General features: G+C 43.9%; 1 protein-coding gene across 1 annotated transcript in view; it reads right to left on the bottom strand.

The window, feature by feature from the left end:
* EPHA5 (EPH receptor A5) overlaps nt 1-22,094 on the bottom strand; it is a 744,210-nt gene that overhangs the window by 696,579 nt on the left and 25,537 nt on the right. Inside the window, exon 2 of the mRNA XM_029600878.1 lies at nt 8,451-8,515. Coding sequence (XP_029456738.1) covers nt 8,451-8,515 — 65 coding nt within the window. The remainder of the gene's footprint in view (nt 1-8,450; nt 8,516-22,094) is intronic.

Below are 22,094 nucleotides of genomic sequence, written 5' to 3'. Positions count from 1 at the left end.
GAGTAAGCCCTTAAGAAAGCGTGTTACTAGGGGTTGCACTGAAATAGGATTACCCCCAATACCCTTATGGAAGGCGGCTACCGCACTGACATGCATTCTGATAGAAGAGGTTTTAAGACCTGATTCAGAGAGATGCCATAAATAGTCCAAGAATTTGGAGATTGGACAGGAAAGGGGATCAAGGGACTGAGAAGTGCACCATGATGTGTACCTTTTCCATTTGTATGAGTAAGACTTTCTTGTGGAAGGCTTTCGTGAAGCTATCAGGACTCGAGAAACGGAATCTGAAAGGTTAAATGGTTGAAGGACTAACCTTTCAACATCCATGCCGTCAGGGACAAGGCTTGGAGGTTGGGATGGAGGAGGCATCCGTCGTTTTGAGTGAGCAGATGCGGGTCCTTTCCCAGAGGAATGTGCCTGCGGATGGAGAGATCCTGGAGTATTGGAAACCATACTTGGCGTGGCCAGTAAGGTGCTATCAGGATCATGGTTCCTCCGTCCTGGCGTAGCTTCACGAGAGTCTTTGACACAAGAGGGAGTGGAGGGAATGCATAGAGCAGACCGGTTGTCCACTTGAGGGAGAATGCATCCCTCGGCCGAGAGTGCTGGCTCCGAATGAGAGAGCAGTAATCGTCCACTTTGTGGTTCTGAGGGGACGCAAAGAGGTCTATGCGGGGAGAACCCCACTTGTGAAACAGAGAGGTCGTTACCAGAGGATCGAGTGACCACTCGTGTGGGTGGAAGACACGGCTCAGCTGGTCTGCCAATACATTGTCTACTCCCGGCAGGTAAGTGGCCCTGAGGTACATGGAGTGGGAGAGGGCTTCCGCCCAGATCTGCGCAGCTTCCTGACACAGAAGGAAGGAGCCTGTGCCTCCCTGCTTGTTTATGTACCACATGGCCACTTGGTTGTCCGTCTGGATTAAGATTATCTGATGAAAGAGATGATCTTTGAAAGTGCGGAGCGCATAGCGGATTGCTCGAAGTTCCAGGAAATTTATCTGGTGTTCGGCTTCCTCTTTGGACCATAACCCTTGGGTTTGAAAGTCGTCCACATGGGCTCCCCAACCGATGTGAGAAGCGTCGGTGGTTAGGATTACTTGCGGATCCGGTGGAAGAAAAGGTAAGCCCTGAAGGAGGTTGACCTGAGTCGTCCACCAGTTTAAGGATAGGCGCAGCGCTTGTGTGACTGTGACTATGGAGGACAGAGGCTGAAAAGCTTGAATCCATTGGTGTCGTAGAGTCCATTGTGTTACTCTCATGGCTAGTCGGGTCATGGGAGTGACTTGAACCGAGGATGCCATGTGTCCTAGGAGAATGAGGAACTGGCGAGCCGTGGCAGTGTTCTGAGACTGGAGCTGGCGAGCCAGGGACATTAGGGTGTGGACCCTCTGAAGAGGAAGGTAAGCCTTTGCCTGTAAGGTGTCCAAGTCTGCTCCAATGAAGAATAAGGTTTGAGACGGGACTAAGCAAGATTTCTCGTAATTGACAAGAAACCCTAAGGAAAGGAGTGTTTGAATTGTCAATTTTAGGGAGGATTGAGCTATCTGTTGGGTGGAGGCCCTGATTAGCCAATCGTCCAGGTAGGGGTAGACGTGGACACCTTCCTTCCTTAAGAATGCTGCTACCACTACGAGACATTTGGTAAAGACTCGTGGGGCAGAAGCCAGACCGAAAGGTAGGACACGGTATTGATAATGGTCGTGGCCTACGAGAAACCGCAGATATTTGCGATGGGATTGTGTGATCGCAATGTGGGTATAAGCGTCCTTGAGGTCGAGAGAGCACAGCCAATCCCCCCTTTGTAGCAGAGGGAGCAGCGCGCCTAGGGTTACCATTTTGAACTTCTCTTTTTGAAGGTATTTGTTGAGGGCTCGAAGGTCCAAAATGGGACGTAGTCCCCCCTGATTTCTTTGGTATTAGGAAGTATCTGGAATAGAATCCCTTGCCTCGTTGAGAGGGAGGAACGGGTTCTATAGCATTTGATTGCAGAAGAAGAGACACTTCCTGTTGTAATTGAGCCAAATGGGTGGATAGACTCCACGCTTGAAGAGGCGGGGAGTCTGCCGGAAGAGTTATGAAGTTGAGGTGGTAACCCTGTGCGATAATTGTTAGTACCCACTGATCTGAGGTGATCTGCAACCAAGGTTGTAGAAAATGGTACAGTCGACCTCCTACAGGAATGTCTGGAAGAGGGGTTTGGCATGTGTTCTCTACAGGGGAGTCAAAGGCCAACCGCAGGCCCAGGAGGAGGGGCTACAGTAGGCCTTTGTTTCCTAGGCTGACGCGGCTGAGGCCTAGTAGAGGATCGAGCTGGACGAGGCCTGGCCGATGGAGGGCAGTAACGGCGTGGCCGAAAGAACGACTTCTTAGAGTCCTTCTTAAGTGGTTGTTTGGAGGAAACCTCAGACGGAACAGAAGAAAGTTGTTTCAACGTCTCGTGGTGATCTTTCAATTCAGCTACTATTTGCTGAATTTGTTCTCCAAACAAATTGTCCCCTAAGCAGGGTAAATCCGCTAAACGATCCTGGACCTCTGGGCGAAGGTTGGATGATTTTAACCAAGCCCAACGTCTGGCCGAGATGGCAGTAGCTGAAACCTTTGTGGAGGCATCGAAGATGTCATAAGCCGTTCTGATCTCGTGCTTCCCCGCTTCAAATCCTTTATTAAGAAGGGCCTGAAGCTGTGGCTGGTATTGGTCAGGTAATGTGTCAGCAAAATCTTGCATCTGTTTAAGGATGGCTCTGTTATATTGCGTCATGTAGAGTTGATATGAGGCTATGCGAGAAATCAGCATAGCTCCATGGTACACTTTCCGTCCCACACTGTCTAGGAATTTATTGTCCTTGACCGGCGGAGTGGAGGAGTGTGGCTTGAGACGCTTGGCTTTTCTTTGTGCGGACTCCACCACAACAGAGCGATGATCCAGTTGAGGCTTTTGAAAGCCTGGTGCTGACTGGACGAGGTATGTGGAGTCAGCCTTCTTGTTAACTGGTGATACAGATGAAGGAGATTCCCAGTTTTTCTTTAAGAGATCGAGAAACACCTGGTGAATGGGGATGGAAGCGATGATTTTTGGAGCGTCCAAAAATTGAAGCAGTTCCATCATCTGGTGTCTGTCATCGGTCTCAGATTGCAGCTGAAAAGGTACAATTTCGGACATCTCCTTTACAAAATTAATAACGGAGAGATCCTCTGGAGGAGATCTTTTTCTACTCTCTGTAGGAGAAGGCGGTGATGGTAAATCTGTGTCAGAAGATGTATCATCACCCCAGGTATCATAGGGATCACTTGGGGGTTGAAGCCCCGATGGACCTGGTTGAGGATCCGAAGGCATCGAAGGAAACCTTGGAGGAACCGGTGGTACAATCGGTACTGGGAACGGCATCGAGGGTTTCGGTGCTGCCGATGGAGTCGGTGCCGGTCTTGGAACCGATGGAGCCAAAGGATAAATCGGTGGAGATATTCGAGAAGGCACCGATGGGACCACCCCGGAAGGGGGAATCAGGAACGGTGTTTCTCCCGCCGATGAAAATCCAGTCGGAGCCGATGGCGCTGTCGGTGCTACTGGAATTATCGATGGGAGGGCATGTACAAGTGCCTCCATACGTTGTAGTAGCGGTGCCAGCGCTTCCACCAAAGGTTCGGTGGTCGGTTCCTTCCTCGGTGGCGGAGTCGGTGCCGGGGTCGATGCCGGTGGCGGTGCCGGAATCGGTGCCGGAGACGGTGCCAATGGAGGTTGGAATCTTTGCATCGCTTTCTCGATGGCCTCCTGGACCAGCCAGTCCAGTTCTGCCCGGAGACCAGGGGTAACAATACCCGGCTCGACGGGAGAGGGAGGCTGAGGCAGAGCCGGAGGGACCACCGTAACCGGTGGAATCACGGCTCCCACACCCCGAGAGGGTGAGGGTTTCCTCGATGCCTGCGAACGAGACGTGGACGGTGCCAAGTCTGAACGAGGCCTCTTAGTCGGTGGCTCGGCTTGTTCAGAGGTCGATGACTGTGGATCCTCGACAGGCCGAGACTTGTGCCGTCGATGGCGATGCTTGTCCTTCCGGTCTCCTCGCTCATCTGGGGAGGGGACAGGAGTCGACGGCCGAGAAGTCATCGATGGTGGACGGTCACCGGAGGGTTGACGATGGTGGTGCAACTTCGACGGTGCCGGTTCCGATGACGTCGATGCTATCGATGGCGTTGGGGTGGGTGCATGGAAGAGGAGCCCCATCTTCTCCATCCTGGCTTTGCGACCCTTAGGTGTCATTAGGGCACATTTGGTGCAAGTCAGGACATCATGCTCACTACCCAAACACAAAACACAAACCCTATGGGGGTCTGTGATTGACATAGTCCGGGTACAATCCGGGCATCGACGGAACCCCGTCGCCATGGCTTAAGGCCAAATTTAGTCGCGGGCTCGGTAATTGCCAACAGGCCTCAAGGGCCTTCGACGGTAGTCGAAGAGAAAAGGCAAAAAATTTACCGGTTTCCGCGGAGGTGACAAAAATTTGTCGAAGGGAGACCCCTGAGGGGCAAATTTTCTTCGGAAAGAAAAATACCGAATTCCTGTCAGGAACGTGGTAAGAGAGCTCCTTTCACCGCGTGGCAACTGCTGCGCGGAAAAAAGAAGACTGAAGGGAGACCCCTGCTGGCTGCAGGGTCAGTGCCTTGCTGGGCATGCCCAGTAGGGGCCAGTCAAAGTTCTGTTTAAACTTTGACAGAAGTTTTCCGTGGTGGGCTCCATCCTCGATGTCACCCATTTGTGAGGACAACCATCCTGCTTGTCCTGTGAGAAAGGAAAGTTCCCTCCCAGTCCGCTCCTTAATTGGGATCTGGGGGAGGCCCGATTGCATCACTGTGCAAAATGTTTCTAAAATCCTCCCCCCCCCCCGGTGCGCAGAGAAGGACATTCGTCTACACATGCGCACGCGGAGGCATGTGTGCACGGGACCGGTATTTTATAGCATGTGTGCGCTGACGCGCGCATGTTACAAAATAGCCACGTCCATGTGTGTGCACGGGGAACTGCGCACACATGGACGCGCGTGTATTTTTTAAAATCTACCTTTAAATGAATTCTTTGCCACTCTTTATTGTGGAGGATATTGGGGTCATAACTGCCCCAGAAACATTTTTTGATGATGATGACTCTGACTAGATGGAATCACTGTGAAACTGGAGGATGTAATAACTCAGACTGACAGATTAAATCACTGGATAGTATTCACCCAAGAGATCTGAAAATACAAACGTGTTCTTGGTGACTTGCAACCAAAACAGCCAGGGTACCAGAAGACTGGAGGGTGGCCAATGCAATGCCACATTTTATAAAGGATTGCAGCGAGGAGGGGGAAACTATAAACTGGTGAGCCCAACGTTGGTGCTGTGCAAAATGGGAGAAGCTGTTCTTCAAAAAATAATGACTGCCCACACAGACAGATATGGTTTAATGGGAGACAGTCAACATGCTTTTTGCAAAAGGAAGTCTTACCTTACAAATGTATTACATTTTATTTTTGAAAGAGTAAATAAACAAGCCATTACCACTGGAAGTCAGGGCTGAGAATTGTTTGGATTTCTGTACAAAAGTTAAAAACATGGTTATTTACTAGAATTGGGTAGATTGTTAAGCAAGGGGTGCTTGGTCCTGTAAGGCAATATATGTAGGTAGGAAAGATGATGCAGTTACTTTGGTTTTATTTTGTTTTATTTTCTTTGTTTTTATGTGATGTGAATTTTTATGATTTGTTTTGTCTGTTTTTATAATGCATGCTGATATTGTAAATCACTTTGGATAACCCTCTGGAATATGGAACATAGTTAATAAGAAATTTTACATAAATAAATAAAAATGAGCCAGTTGATACAGTGTATTTGGATTTTCAGAAGCCATTTGACAAAGTCCCTCATGAGAGACTTCTCAGAAAACTAGAAAGAAATGGGATCGGAGACTATGTTCTTTTGTGGATAAAAGACAGAGGGGTAGATTTTCAAACACGGCGCGTTCGTGTACTTTTGCTGGAGCATCAGGCGCAAGCAAAAGTACGCGGGATTTTAGTAGATACGCGCGTAGTCGCGCGTATCCGCTAAAATCCTGGATCGGCGCGCGCAAGGCTATCGATTACGTATAGCCGGCACGCGCCGAGCCGCGCAGCCTACCCCCGTTCCCTCCAAGGCCGCTCCGAAATCGGAGCGGCCTTGGAGGGAATCCTCTAACGCCCTTCCCTCACCTTCCCCTCCCTTCCTCTACCTAACCCACCCCCCCGGCCCTGTCTAAACCCCCCCCTTACCTTTGTCGGGGGATTTACGCCTCCCGGAGGGAGACGTAAATCCCCGCGTGCCAGCGGGCCCCTAGCACGCCGGGACGCGACCTGGGGGTGGGTACGGAGGGCGCGGCCATGCCCCCGGACCGCCCCGGGCCATAACCACGCCCCCGGGCCAGCCCCCAAAACGCTGCCGACACGCCCCGAAAATGGCGCGGTGCTTGGCCCCGCCCCCGACACGCCCCCTCTGAAAACCCCGGGACTTACGCGAGTCCCGGGGCTCTGCGTGCGCCGGTAGGCCTATGTAAAATAGGCTCACCGGTGCGCAGGGCCCTGCTCGCCTAAATCCGCCCAAAACTGCTCTTAAAATCCGCCCTAGAGTGTAGGACTAAATGGACAGTTTTTCAAATGAAGAAAGGACATTAGTTGCGTGCCCCGGGGGTATGTACTGGGACATGTGCTATTTAATATATTCATAAATGATCTGGGGAATGGAACAGTGAATGAGGCAGCCAAATTTGCAATGACACAAAATAGTGTAGAGTCGTTAAAACAGCGGATTGTGAGGAACTGCAGAAGAACCTTGTGAAACTAGGAGACTGGGAATCCAAATGTCAGTCTCCAACCATAAAAAGAACCTCGGAATCCTTGTGGACAATACCTTGACATCTTCAGCAAAGTATTTGGCTGCGGTCATAAAGGGAAATAGAATGTTAGGTATTTTTTTGGAAAGGAATAGAAAACAAAACTGAGAATATCATAATGCCTTTGTACACATCCATGATGCAACCACATCTTCAGTATTGTGTGCAGTTCTGGTTTTCTCATCTCAAAAAAGACATAACAGGCATAGAAAAGGTTTGGAGAAGGTTGACAAAAATGATAATGGAAAAGTTCCTTTATGGAGAAAGACTAAACAGATTAGGGCTCTTTAGTTTAGAAAAAAAGATGACTTGAGAGGAAATATGATTGGGATTTATAAAATCATAAGTGGGGTGGAACAGGTAAATAGGGAATAATTATTTACCCTTTCAAATAACACTAGGACTAATGGACACTCCATGAAACTAGCACCTGGCAGATTTAAAGCAAATCGTAGGAAGTATATTTTCATTCAGTGCACTATAAAGCTATGGAATCTGTGGCTGGAAGATGTGGTCAAGGCAAATAATATAGTAGAGTTCAAAAGAAGATTGGACAAGGTCCTTAAGGAAAAGGCCATAACAAGTTATTAGCAAGGTAGATTTGGGAAAGCCAGTGCTTATCTCTGGGAGTGAAATACAAGAAATAGATGAACTATTATGGATTTGAAGGGTAATTGGGACCCAGACTGGCCACTGTGAGACAGGATGTTGGTCTTTCCCATCAAGGCACTCCTTATGTTCTTATGTTTTATATAGTGTTTTATGAAATAATGAATAGTGTGGAACAAGGTAATAGGGAATATATATTTACCCTTTCAAACAGTACACTTCATGAAACTAACTGGTGGCAGATTTAAAAATGAATTAAGCTATACAATTTGTTGCTGTAGGATGCAGCCAAGGCCAGTAGTATAGCTGGATCTCAAAAATGATTTGGACAAGTTTTAGAAGGACAGGTTCATTAACAATTTAATCAAGTATACCTGAGAACTCACCACCTCTTTCTTCTGGGAGTAAGCAACAGGGGATGGAGCTCACCATTGAGATTTGCCACGTACTGCCAAGTGACTCTGATTGGCCACTGTCAGAGATAGAATGCCGGACTCCATGGACCAGTGTGCTGACCCAGCTGGAACTTCCTATGTTATTATACTTCTAACCCTTTGAGGATAGGGAAATTCCTACAGTACCTGAATGTAATTTGCTTTGAAGTGCTGAAAAAGTGCGAAAAGTGGAATATAAAAATCTACATAAATGAGTGCAGCATGAACCACTGCAGAGCAGACTCTGGGAAGAAGAATTTACAAATGGGGAGTGTGGTCATATAAAAGGTGTATGCCTCTTATTCCAAACAATGACTAATATCTATTAGCACACCAAAAAAGGAAAGCATGTCCAGGAATAAGAATGAAAGAGAATACACAGGCACAAACAAGGTGATATTCTGAAGAAACTAACTAGCACTGTTATATTAGATTCAACATAAAAATTCATATAATGACTCTTATGGTTAAAACAGCATGATTGTAAGCATGAAAAGACTTACCCCGTTTTTTGGGTAGGCTATCCATCCTAGATCACCCATAACAGTTCGCGAGTCCAATAAATTCACTGAAAGAAAATGATACCAAAATCAAAATAAATAGAGATGACATTTACATTTTTTGCCATGCAAGGAATATCATGTTATTTTATTTGAGATATATTGACAGATAAATGTGTGTTGCATCACAGAAGGTAAAATGCTATGATTAAAAGAAAGATTATTTCCACAGTCTAAAGAGAACATAGCTGTAATCTGAAAGGGGCACAAGAGAACCTCCCATTTATTGCCTTTTGATGACGTTAGGCATTAAAATGATCTGGGTTCCCTGTTACCCCTAAGGATATACAGAAAGGGGGAAGGTTTCCTACCAAAATCACCTCCCAACCCCGTTTCTTAAGGCTGTGGGATATCTCATGCAACCAATAGGTCTCCTGGAGGAAGGGAGGGAGAGTGAGGGTGGAAAGATGTTCTAATGTATTATAGGCATACAACAAAATAATGAATTTGACTTCAAATGACTCTGGGGGCAATATTCAGCCACTGAGTGGCTCAGCTAACTAGCAGGGTATATTTATCTGGTTAACTTGAGGGCAGATCAGTGGCATGACCAGAGTTAGCCACATAAATTAACCGGCCAACCTCAAATATCAGAGTTAGGCAATTAACTTATGCTCCTAACTCCGCTCCTGCCTAGAACATCCTCGACTGGAATTTAGTAGGGATGTGCATTTGTTTAACCAAATTTGAAAAACACAAAGAATAAGGGACAGTTTGTTTCTTTTGGGGATCTCCAAAATGAACTGAGGGTCCCCCCCAAATTAACTGAACCCTATTCATTAAATTTGGTTAAAAGAAATCTCCTGTAGGGCCTATGTCTAGGCCTGAAGCTGGGGCCTCGCCTAGGGAATGGGCAGAAACCTAAAGCAGGAGCTGTGGCCTACACCAGAGCACAACACCAGGGTCTTGGCCTAGCTGAGACCCGAACAATGGCCAGCCGCCCTGAAAAATTTGCCAGGGTCAGGAAATTTCCCCGGCCTCAGTTACCTGATCAGTCAGGGATCCAACGTCACAGCCAGGATGGGTCCTGACACCTGGCATTTGGCTTAGACCCAGGCCAGGCATCGGGGCCTGGTCCGGAGGCTGCATCCCAACACCTGGACCTCAGCTAGGCCAGAGGTCATGCCCAGGCCCAATGCTGGGGCCTGGTCTAGAGACTGGGTCCCAACACCTGGGACGACCCAGGCCTGATGCCGGATCAAGCCTGGGCCTAGACCAAGGCTTTGGGACCAGGCCTTTAAGCCTCTGCCTTGCATAGAACCTAGGCCAAGGTTGCAGTGACTTAACACGACCTAGGCCTACGCAAGGCTGCTGAGGCTGGGCCTAGGCCTCGCCAGCAGATCCCCCACTGGATTGGGTAAGTGGGGACCAGGAGATTCTGGCCCCAGCAGTTTTCCTGGTGGATGAGATGGGTGATGGGAACGGAAGGCCTTGGAATTCCCCATTTCCTTTTTTTTCATTTTCGGAGTTCTTTTTAATTGATTCATTTTTTTAAACAAAAGAAATTAAACATTAATCAAAATGAAATTTGTGGAGGAAGTACCCCTCGAAAATGAAATGGAAAATGAAACTAATTTTTTACCCTTATACCTCTCTAGAATTCTGTATAAGTCTTTAAATATGCCAGTTTATCCATTTAGATAGATAACATTTCAGTTATCCGTCTAAATGGCTTTTGATTATTGACCTCAATGTATTTAAGTCAAAACACAAAAGATGTTACAAATAAAATGTTTTTGTTTTCAGGATCACTTGGATGTTACTGGTCAATCAGGTAAGTTTGGTTTTTCCACTTATCTACACATCAGGTTTTAAATATCTAAGGATAACTTTTCTTCATAGTCTACCTCTTTTATCTTTAACATGTTCTTCCCCAGAACAATGGATTACGCCTTTTCCTCTCCCAAACTTATTCTAAATTGCATTGCAATTGTACATTCTCTTTTTCTCTTTCAGAATCTGTACAATGTTAGCCAGCCTATGTTATTTCTCTTTATAATCTTCAATATGATATTGTCTGAAATTATTTTATTTATTTTTTAACTTATTGACATTTGATATTCTGCTTTTTTTTTTTTTTTTACCACAGATGCCCTCAAAGTGGCTTACAATAGATTTAAATATAAAATCAGAGAAACTATTTGAAGTAGCTATACAGTTAGAGTCTGATTCACAGTTGGCAACTTTCAGAACTAGTTTTTGGGGTGGGCGAGCTGGGCAGTTGCCCAGGATACCATCAGCTGAGGAGTATATTGAGGATCGCAGGGACTGAGGAGGAGAGGCCCAACATGGCTGTGGCAGATCCTAACTCACCAAAGCCAAAGGGAACAATCACGTAGCCATAGCGAATCCTAACCCCGCAGCTGTCGAAGACACCACCTGGCCTGGCTACAGGGACAAAGGAGGAGAAAACCAGTGTGGCCTCGGTGGATCTTTACTGCGATTCTTTACTGCTCAGCCGCCAGTGGGATGAGGTCCACCGGCGGCTGCATTGGCTCCCACTTGCCGGTGTGTCACGTGCACCAGGCTTGCGCGACACACCGGCACACCTCAGGCGACACACTAAAGTGTCGCGACACACACTTTGGAAAGCTCTGCCTTAGACGCTGAAAAATGTCTGACAATACCTTTGTCCCTCAAAATCCTATCCTTCCTTTGATGTTTTCAGATAATGCTAGCAATATCTGAACTTTTTCCTGTTAAATAAACAAAATTTCCTAGCTGCTTCAACTGTGTGTATGTTCTTCTAGGTTTGCCATATCACAAGGCAGGCCAGTTGATAGATTATCTCATTCAAAAGAAAAATAATTTCACATAACATGGGCACTCACATCCTCCCCTGATTTGGTCACCCAACTTAAAAAATAAATTCACACAAATATAAAGTGGATCACTAGGACCACAGTTTTATTTATAAAAAGTAGCAGGCAACTAGTTGGAAAGTTAAGACATTATAATTATATAATATCAATGAGACCATAGCCTTCCACTTGAACCACTTATCAGCAGAACAATATCAGCAAAATACGGCAAGCCCGATATTCAAAGCGTGTTCTGCACTCTATAGTCAGATAAGAAGGACTTATCTGGCAATCTAGTGGGTCACTGAATATCCAATTATATCCAGCAACTACTAGATAGCCAAATAAGTCACTTATCTGGCTATCTCTTAGCTGGTCAATTTGTGGGTGGGCAACAGGCGGATCAGGGCAGAGCTACTTAGCCGGATAAGTTATCTGGCTAACTGGCGATACTAAGCCTTAGCCAAATAACTTATTTTGCTAAGTTAGACTTGCCAATGAGCAGGTCTAACGTAGCCAGATATGACTTATCCAGCTAAGTAGCAGCTTATATGAGCATTTTCAGTGGCCTAGCCAGGCTGCTGAATATCCCTTGTAACTTAACCAGACAAGTCATATCCAGCTAAGTTACAAAGCCAAGCAGATTTGAATATCAGGCCCTTTATATATATGTAAATAAAATCATGTCCATTCTATGGCTTGCTACCAGCCCAGTCCAAGTCTGCTGCTGAACTCAGTCACCCAACTAGTTGGTGATGGTCAAGCCATAATGAGGTAACTGTAAACAGCATCTCAGTTCGATTAGTACCCTGTAATCAGTCATGTCACTAAACTGAGAGGTATTTTCAAAGTATTTCTGGATTCCCAAAAGATTTGGAGCTAGCACAAAGAATAATGGAAACTGTCTACTAATAGCTAGGGTGTGGATGGAATGGTTAAAACACACCTTTGCTGCAATAAAATACAATAAAAATAAAAATACAATCCAATAACTCCTAAATCACCTTGCCGTTTGTTTATAACATTTATCTATTTTGTATACTACATTTAAATTGTATATTGTTTAACCATTTTCTATCCTCTTTTCTATTTTTCCTACTCCAAGTTTGGCCACCTTGTTAAATGTAACTGTACCTTCTGTCACCACAGTTCTAGTTCTTTGTTCTTAAGTTCTATGTATTTTATTGCACCCCCATTCTATGTAAACCAGCAAGATATGTTTTCATGATTGCCGGTATATAAAAACTTTAAATAAATAAATAAATAAAATAAATAAAATCCCATACCACCTAGCATCAACAATGCCCCCATCAAACAACTCTACCTACTCATGAAAACCCCAACCGGGAGGTAGAAAAGGACAGCCAGGCATAAGAGCTGATGAGTGGTGAAGGCTTGGTGGTCCACTGTCTCCACAGTGCCTGCTAACATCACCCTTTCCTCATCTTAGGTCAGTACATCCTCAGAAGCCCCCCCCCTCCCCCTCCAGTCACCAACCTGGAAAATAAGTAAAAAATACACAGCGGCATACATACTACCCCAAGAGTAATTGCAGGGCTCCTGGACAGCATAACGTGCTCGGTCAGATTAGTATCACCCTTGCTGAACTAGGGGCTTCTCAAACTAAAACTTAAAACTTATTTCATAGGTACGTATCAACTTATAGTAAAGGGCAAAATATTTTGATACTTTGAGACAGTTAATAAACTCAAGGAAATGTATCAAAAATATTCCCAGAAGCTGCTGCTTTGAATTCTAAGAAATCCTCAGTCCATTTCCTTTAAAGTTACATTAAATTACTAAAACTAGTTGCTTACTGTAATCGGTTATTACAAAATTAGGCAGTAAATTTCAAACCAGCGCACAGGTGCACTTTGGCGCGTGTACGCCGGTGCGTGTCCAGATGTGCCGCCATTTTATAACTTGTGCTCACATTATAAAATAGCCTGGGGGCGCACACATATGTGCATAATTTTAAATGTGTGCACGTCCAGGCGGGTAAATCAGGTTTCTATCACATAAGTCAGGGCATTGTAAAACCCGCGTGCGTCCACATCATGACCAGTTTCACCAGTTTGCTCACCAGTTTGCCCAGTGTAGAGCTCGATCCTCCAAACCCCCTTTGGTTTAATAGCCTGCACTCCCCCAGTTACCATAGACCCTTGAAACTCCTCCAAAATGGGTGGGGTTTTTTTTTTTTTGGTTTTTACAGTTACACCTCCTCCATAGCAGAAGTTAAGTTACCTGGCAGAGGACCTGGGCACACGCCGGTGCGCAGAAGTATTTACACGCTCATCTCTTGACCGCGCCTTGATGCGCCCTCACCCTGCCCAGACATGACCCCTTTTTGAAACTGAGTGAGATGTGCATGCAGCAGGAGATACACTCGCATCTGGGCGGCTCTGAAAATTCAGTTGGTGTGCGCAAGTGTGACTTGTGCGTGCATCCCCCAACAGATGTCAGCGCCACACTCTTAAAAATCTACCTCTTAAGATTAACAGCATACCACTCTCAATGTACATGTTAGCCAGGCCCCTTACTACCCATTTCTACAACTCTAGAAGTCCCAAGGATCCATTCATTTGCATTTGCTCCTTTTTTTTTTTACCAGCATTTGTCTCTCACAGCCTTTTGGAGTTCTCAGCAGCGGTCTGCTCCATCACTAGGTTACAACTGCTCAGGAAAACAATGTAAGTGCATGTAGGTAATTTTCCTGAAATACTTGCACACTTTCACTTTGGAAACTGAGGCAAAGTCTGTGCTGAAAACGTACCTGTGAACTTTGCACCAATGCAGGCAGTTCAAGCACTAACCCCTGAAACCATAATTTCTAGTAGGCCTCAGACTTAAAATTCTGACTAAACAGCCCTGTTATCAAGTTGATATAATTACATTCCTGCCAATGAGATTTATTCTAGAATTGGTCAGTGACCGGTTCACACCTCCAGTTACCTCCAAGGCTAGAGCTACTGGGTGCACAAACCGTGCAATTGCAAGGGACAGCACACCTGGGAGGGGAGTCAGCAGAAGAGATGGAGAGGCCTGCCAATGCCCATCCCACTGGCAAATGAAGAAAACAAAAGAGAGAGGGAGGGTCTGCAGAAGAGCATATCCCACCAATAACCCAAGAAAGAAAGAGAGGTCTCAGCAGGGCTGCCAGCAAAGCCCATCCAGCTGGAAGCTGAAGATAGGAGAGGTCAAGGCCTAGCTAGCAGCAGATCATCCCACTGGTGGCCATAGAAAAAAGAGAGAGAGGCCCTGGTGGTTAGGAGACCGAAAAATGGAGTTGACCTGGAGGGAGTCCCAGTGAACTTATCTCACAAGTGGCTGCAGAAAAAAAATAAGTGAAAAAGAGCTGTGTGAGTGAGTGAGAGCGAACAAGCAATTGTGTGAGAGCAAATGTGAGCTTGTGTATTTGTGGGAGAGAATGTGTGTGCATGTGAAATCGAGTGTGTGTGAGCATGTATTTGTGAAAGAGTATATGAGTGAGCCTGTACGTGACAGAATGACCGTGTATGTGTATATGAGAGAGCAAATAGAAAGTTCATGCTCCTCATTCTCACGAACTAATCCATGACAATCTCAGGGTGACTGGAAATCAAAAGTTCCCATGTATAGAGAGCAGGGGATTTTTCTATCCTTATAAATTTTCATTATTGGAAGTATTTTTTGTATCGTTTTTATATATCGAATCGGTTTGTACTTTGTTTTTCCCGCAGTTAACTTCATATTTTCCACATTTCACTAATTTTTGTGTTATTGTGCACTATCGTAAATTCAAAATTTTCCCAAATTTCAGCAAATTATTGTTCGTTTTGGGGCGCTCCCGAAACAGGATGAATTAGACAATTTCTTTGAAACTATCTAATTCGTCTAAAACAAATGCACATCTCTAGTGTTTAACGTGTCTGATGTTTTGAAATATTTTATTGGTATTTGGGAAATTCTTAAAAATTATTATATGAGTTTTTAATTATTGGATGTTCTGTCTGTATGGTTTTACTGTTATTGATAATTTTATACTTCCTGATTTTATTGTTTGATGCTTTATGAGGAATAATGATATTCTGTTTTTCCACTGTTGCACTGCATACAAAGTTTGACTAGCTGCGGTGTCAGTTTTTAAAGTTTGGATTGTCAGAGGGAGATGGACTTTTTCAGTGGGGGAAGGGAGATCTGGGACAGAGACCGAGATCTGTGAGATTGAGTCTGAGTGCAATTGAGACTAAGAGAGTGTGAGAAAGAATGAGATACAAAGAGACTTTCTATTGTGTGTTGGTTGTTAGTAAACCATAAAAAAATTAAGTGTTAAAAAAAATTCAGAATGAGGAGGTGGCATCAATGTAATTGCACAGGGCAGAAAAAAAACTCGTACTACTCCTGGTTACCTCCCAAACCTCTGCCTTAAAATTCCATCTCTTATCTCTTATCATTCAAATCTAATAAAACAATAATTTAAACATGATCCCATTTCATTTATCATATTTTCTCAGATGTTAAATTTTTTATCAGAACTTCACTTTCGCTCAACTTCCGAATGATAAAACAAAATTTCTCATGTGTAAAAACACTTCTCCCATTAATTTTTATTTAATTATTTAGGTCAGTTTTTTGCCAGCTATATGACCTAAATAATTAAATAAAAATTAATGGGAAGATTGTTTTTACACATGAGAAATTTTCTTTTATTTGCTAAACATGTAAATGGACAAATAAACTTTTGTCACTTGAATAAAAATCAAATGAAGTTTGAACTGGTGTAATGGTCAGATTTTAGCTCTCTCTAGAGGTGAATGTGAGCTGGTCCATAAATTGAAATAAATAAAACATAACAAATTTAGAACTAAAACTACTCATGGAGAGACTTCCGGGCAGGATGTGCTACTGAGAGGTTGCTTGATGAGAGTGCTCCGACAGGGCCTATAATGTTTACTTCATTATTTGCTTTCCTTTGATTTAATTTTTGCAAACTTTGCAAGAGTATATTAGCAAGAGTATACTTATTACTTCATTAGAATTTTGGCTAGGCATCGGGATGTCGGTGAAAATCACACGTACTCCCAAAAAGAAAAACAAATTGCAGGAGGCTAAGGCCTGGATTTTCTAAGGTCGTAGACCTTAGAGAACCCGGACGTAACTGGGGGCGGTGGGGCGAAGCGAGGTGCGGGCCTGCGAAAGCCGGCAGCGATCACACCTCCGCGGTGCTATCACTGCCGGCTTTCGTACCCGATAGCACCATCGTAAAAGGTGGTGCTATTGGGTGCGCTACTGGCAGAAAAAGGGCTCTTACCTTTTCGCAGCCAGCGATCTTTCCGCCGCATTTGCCCCAACGACGCCCTGACGTCTCCTCTTCTGGGGCCAACTCCACCCCAACTCCGCCCCTAGCTAGCTATCTCACGTGGAAAGCGACTTTTCGCGTGCGAAACGCTACAAAAATGACCCCATTAGATGGCTGTTTCAATGGATCAGTCTTCAATGGGGCTGAAGAAAGATTTGATTCTAGAGATTGCCTGGGGCATTTCAGAGTTGCTTGAAGACAGTGTAAATAAATTATAATCATCTTTAGACGAGATTAAAGAATGAATAGAGAAATATATACACAAATTTCAGACTTAGATCACAGAGTCTCAGCACAATTTTCGATACAGCTGGCCGAGTTCAAAAAAAGAATGCAGTATTTTTGGCATACATACAGGGTCATTTATCAAATTGCTATAAGGTTTTTTCACATGCGTTAAGGCATTTTTGCATGCGTTAAGCCCCTTTAACGCCTGTGAAAGCACCATAATGCATGGTGCGATGCAAAAGGGAGGAGTTTGGGGTGTGATTTGTGATCAAGTGGGCTGGGTTCACTATTTTGCGAAGCCGTATCACACAGCTTTAACATGTATTTTAACTACACCTTTTTCATTTGCATAAAAATGATGTGATATGGCTTTAATGCACTTTGCAATGTTTGTGTAAATGCTGTTTTAAGCTCCTGGACAGCCAGCCAAGCTATCAGGACCCTTCTACAACTGAGGGGAGAGGGGGAAGAGAGAGTGAGTGAGAGAGCGAGCCTAGCCATAATGCCCTCATCCTAGGTAGGTATTTATATCTCTATAGGAGGCCCACCTAGTAACTCGAGGTGAGGGGTTAGGGGCCACTTTGACATTCAGAGTGAGACATACGAACAGAACAGTGCTCTCTTGTGAAGATTTGATGACCTTCGGAGTGAGGAAACTCACCCAAAGATGAGATTTGTGCAATGTTCTGTCAACCTCTCTCTCTCTCTCCCTCCCCCCCCCCAGTTGTAGAAGGTCCCCCGACAGCTAGGCTAGCTCTCTGGGAGCTTAGACCTACTAAACATGGTCCCCGCAGTGGTTGTATGTAGGGAAATACAACAATTCTGGCACTTATCGCAAAGTGCGAAATAGTTATCGCTAGATGTGGTAGCTTAGCGCTTCGCATAGGTATTAGCGCAATTTGTGATAAACTGCCTATTACCATAAAACATGCTCTTTTCCTATCGCATGTGATATTTAGTGCATTTTGATAACTCCAGGCCATAGAGGATCAGGAAAACAGGGTCCACAGGAACAACATTTTCTTTATTGGTCTCTCGTAGAAAGTAAAGGACCAGGAATCGATGCAATTTGTTCAAATTTGGCTTCCAGAAACTTTGAGCTTCTCACTGCTAATGGAGCCTATCGCAGTACAGTAGACCCAACATTTAGGCCCTCAAAGACTGGATGATGCAAGACCAAGGGCAGTGATTGCCCGAATACTCAACTACGCTGATAAGATAAAATTGATTCTAATATATAAAAAGCTGAAAAATCCTCTTGAGCATGAAGGAAAAAAATTGTTGCTCTTCAATAATTTTTCAAATAGTGTCTGAAGCTCAAAGACTCAGTCTCCAATCTGTTCAGGTTTAATTTCACAAGAAAGTGAAATTTGCGCTTCATCATCCAGCAACTATTAAAATTTTTGTGGGCGAGAAAACTATTCTTTAAAAAATAAAGACCAAGTGAAGCAATATGTTGATTCAATATAAAACCTCTTTTCTGTACAAACCTATGTTAAGGTATTCTTTCTGTTTCCTATATCCAGAACAATGAATATACCTGGAGTTTATGGTTTTACATGCCTTGATGTGATCAGACTTTTTTTTTTTTTTAAGTATTTATAGGTTTGACCTAATGACACTTTTTTTCCCCTTCCCCTTCTTCTTTTTCTTTGTATTTCAGGCGGAATACAAGCAGACAACACGGCAGCCTCAAGGGGATGTGGAGATGATGGGCATCAAGTCAGTTCATTTGATGCACTACGCACCTTTGTTTCTGCTTGAAAATTGAACTGATGCAGCTTTTAACGTTTAGAAAAAAGCTATGAACAAGCAACGTTCTAAAATACTTACATTTTTCCAAGGATTCCAATTTGATATATTTGTATTGGTGCTTGCAAACTTTACGGCCCAAGTGTCTTCTACGGGCTCTAAATATTTGTCTGAATGTACATTGAGTAGAGTTTTCATTTCAAATTCTTTTGCCATCTGATGTACGGTTTATAGCTTGCTATTACAAATATTAAGTGGTTGCTTCACTTCAATAACTGTATTTAATGAGCGAATGATTTGCTGAGTAGGCAGAAAAAACTCTGAAACTGTGACACTTTCAGGTTATGGTCTCCAGTTCCCATACTTATTGGATTCTTGTTTAGTACTTTCTTTTAGCATTGTTTTAGTTTGGCTTTCTGACTAACGTCAGTAGTAGGTTATATCTTTAACTTACTAACTGGAGGTCTGATTATGACAGTTTGGAATATAGGAGTTGGACCTTATCCTGCCAAAATACTTATGTACATCTTTAAGTACTCAATGTTGTTTCTTTTTTTTTTTTTCTTTTACCAATTTTAATTATTTCCTATAACAAGAATAATAGGACCCAGCATATTATTTTGGTTTTTGTCTTCTTTTTTTTTGTGCATTGCACAAATACAATTTTTAGCTGTTAACATACTCTTTTACAGTTTAAGTGTCCTAGAGAGTGCATCTTTAGGTCCAGAAGACAAAAGAAAGAGGAAATGAAGATGCGGTCTCTTGAAGTACAGGAGTTAGACTTAGGACTAGATTTTCAAAACGTACGCGTGCGCGTCCATGTGCGCGTCCATGTGCGCACGCTAGCCGGCACGCGCACATGGATGTGCGATTTTATAACATGCACGTGCCGATCGGCGTACACAAGGGGGGATCAACTATAGCAAATACACGCGGCAACGCATCGGGGCCTTCCCCAGTCCCTTCCCAGTCCGCTCCAATTAAGAAGTGGACTGGGAGGGAACTTCCCAATCCCCTAGCCTAATCTCCCTTCCCCTATCCCGCCCTTCCCCTATCCCTATCCTAACTACCCGAAATGTTCTTATTTTACCTTTTGCTCCTACCTCTAGCCCCGCCCCGCCCCTGGATCGCCCTGCCCCGCCCCAGACTGCCCCTTTTACAAGTCCTGGGACATACACACATTTGAAAATTGGTCCGGAATGAATAAGGCCCAGCCACGCACGTAAACCCCGGAGTTTGAAAATCTACCCCTTAGATGGTAACTTTGATACAGTCGCGCATATGTATGCCAGCTTGCACCAAAGGAATTTGCCGTATTAAAACATAAGCATGTATATGCGCACATTGTATAAAATAGGCTGTATGCGCGTACATTTGCGCATAATTTTATATGGACGTGCACAGGTGCTGGCAAATGCCACCTCTACCGTGTAAGTGGGAGGATTTTAATAGCTACGTGCGCCGATGCAATTACCAGTTTCCCCAGTTTGTTCCCTCTGGATTTACGTGCGTAACGCTTTGAAAATCCGGCCCTAATGTTGTTGGTGGCTAAATTGTCCCAGGATCCTGGTGCTTCTATTTCTGTAGAAAGTTTGAGAAAGTTATTTATTTATCTGAGGCCCATTTCTGTTGTTATGAAATTATAAGAAATGCAGTATATAAAAATACTCCGTAGAGGTTTCTAGGACATAGCTAAAGTTTTTTTTGCATGGGATTGAGAGATTTTGATGAATGTTTGAAATATACAGTTTTATGAAAGAGACATTTATTTCTAATTATTTTGTGTGTCAAAACATTACAATTATCGAGACACAGTGATGAGAATGATAGAACAAGTTGTGGCAAAAAAACAAAAAAAAACCCTCTTTTTACTGGTAAGATATATTACCGGGTTATATGGATTGGGTGGCAGGTATGCCAAAGGGCTTTTAGCAATGTGCTCAAATAGCTTTGTTAGAAGCAAGGACTGGTATCTTGCAGTATTGGGTAGCACAGTAATCAGCACCTGGGAAAGGTTTTATGAGGCTTTACCTCCATCTTATACAAAAGCATAGTAGATAGATAATAGTGTCATTATGGCTTACTTCTGTGGTGTCAGATATGCATGGGGTATAAGTGAGTGTCTTGTCTTTGTTATGGTTCCTGTTCAGGCTATGGGGGTTTTTTTTGTATAATACCTCAGTTTCTGTTTCTCAATTTGGATATCCCATCTATAATGTTGTGGTTGCATCAATAAAATAAAAGGAAGAAAAAGAGAAACTGCTCATGGAATTCAATCCCTAGATTTTCTTCATCTCACACAGAGTGGTGAACACAAGTAAATCGTTATAATTTCCTCATAACAACAGGCTTTGTGAAGGAGGTTTTTCTTCCTGGGGTTATAATGGGAGTCTAAGGAGCTAAATATATTGGGAGCTCTGATCCAAATTATAAATAACCTACAAACTCAAACCTATAAATAGCCTAACTCACTCCCTAACAGAGCTGTAAAACAAGTTCTCACTTACCCTTATAACATATTCTGGGCCAAAGGTTGTATCAAGTTTCACTTTTGTCGTTCTCTGAGACTATAATCATGGAGGACATTAAAGTGAATTACCACAGGGGTCGCAGATGTCATCACTGGTAGAGCCCCTGGCTCACTCTTGCTAGGTGGCTCCCTCGCCCAAAATTACCTCTGCTTATGATTGCCCCCTGAGATTTAATTCCTGCTGCTAGAACAACCCCACAATCAGACTTTATCTGCACGTACCTCCCTTTTGCAGTCCCTGACTGCTCCCTCGGTGTCTCTGCCTCTAGTGCTGGCACCACAGCCTGATTCTTACTGCTCTGCCCCAGTATATGGCCCAAAGCTACCTATGAAATGGCCACAGGCCCAAATTCCTTACCCAACCTAGTACCCAAAACTGTGGCATTGGCAACTACTACCTTTTTTCTAGTTGCTTGATCCTTTAAAGAGTTAGCCCTAAAAGTAAGAATAAAAACAAAAATAAAAATGGCTAAACTATAAGATACTGGCTACATATTCAAAGGACAAATCGTCATAAAAATGCAATAATCATCTTCTTGGCTATGTTACTGAAAGCAATTTATTCCCTGTTAGCTAATAAATGGAACCTACTCTGAAGAAAGAACCGTGTTAAGGGGAGTGCCACAGGGATCGGTATTGGGACCAGTTTGGTTCAATATCTTTGTGAGTGACACTACAGGAGGGATAGAAGGTAAAATGTGTCTATTTACGGATGATACTATGATCTGTAAAAAAGTGTAGACACATCTGAAGGAGTAGAGAGAATGAAAGGGGATTTAAGAAAGTTTGAAGAGTAGTTGAAGATTTGGCAACAGGGATTCAATGCCAAGAAGTGCAGAGTCATGCATCTGGGGTGCAGCAATCCAAAAGAGCTTTATGTGATGGAGGGTGAAAGTCTGGTGTGCAAGGATCAAGAGAGGGATCTTGGGATGATAGTT

Source organism: Rhinatrema bivittatum, chromosome 1 (assembly GCF_901001135.1).
Source record: "Rhinatrema bivittatum chromosome 1, aRhiBiv1.1, whole genome shotgun sequence".
NCBI classification, from domain to species: domain Eukaryota; kingdom Metazoa; phylum Chordata; class Amphibia; order Gymnophiona; family Rhinatrematidae; genus Rhinatrema; species Rhinatrema bivittatum.
This window is presented reverse-complemented; position numbering and strand designations above follow the sequence as displayed.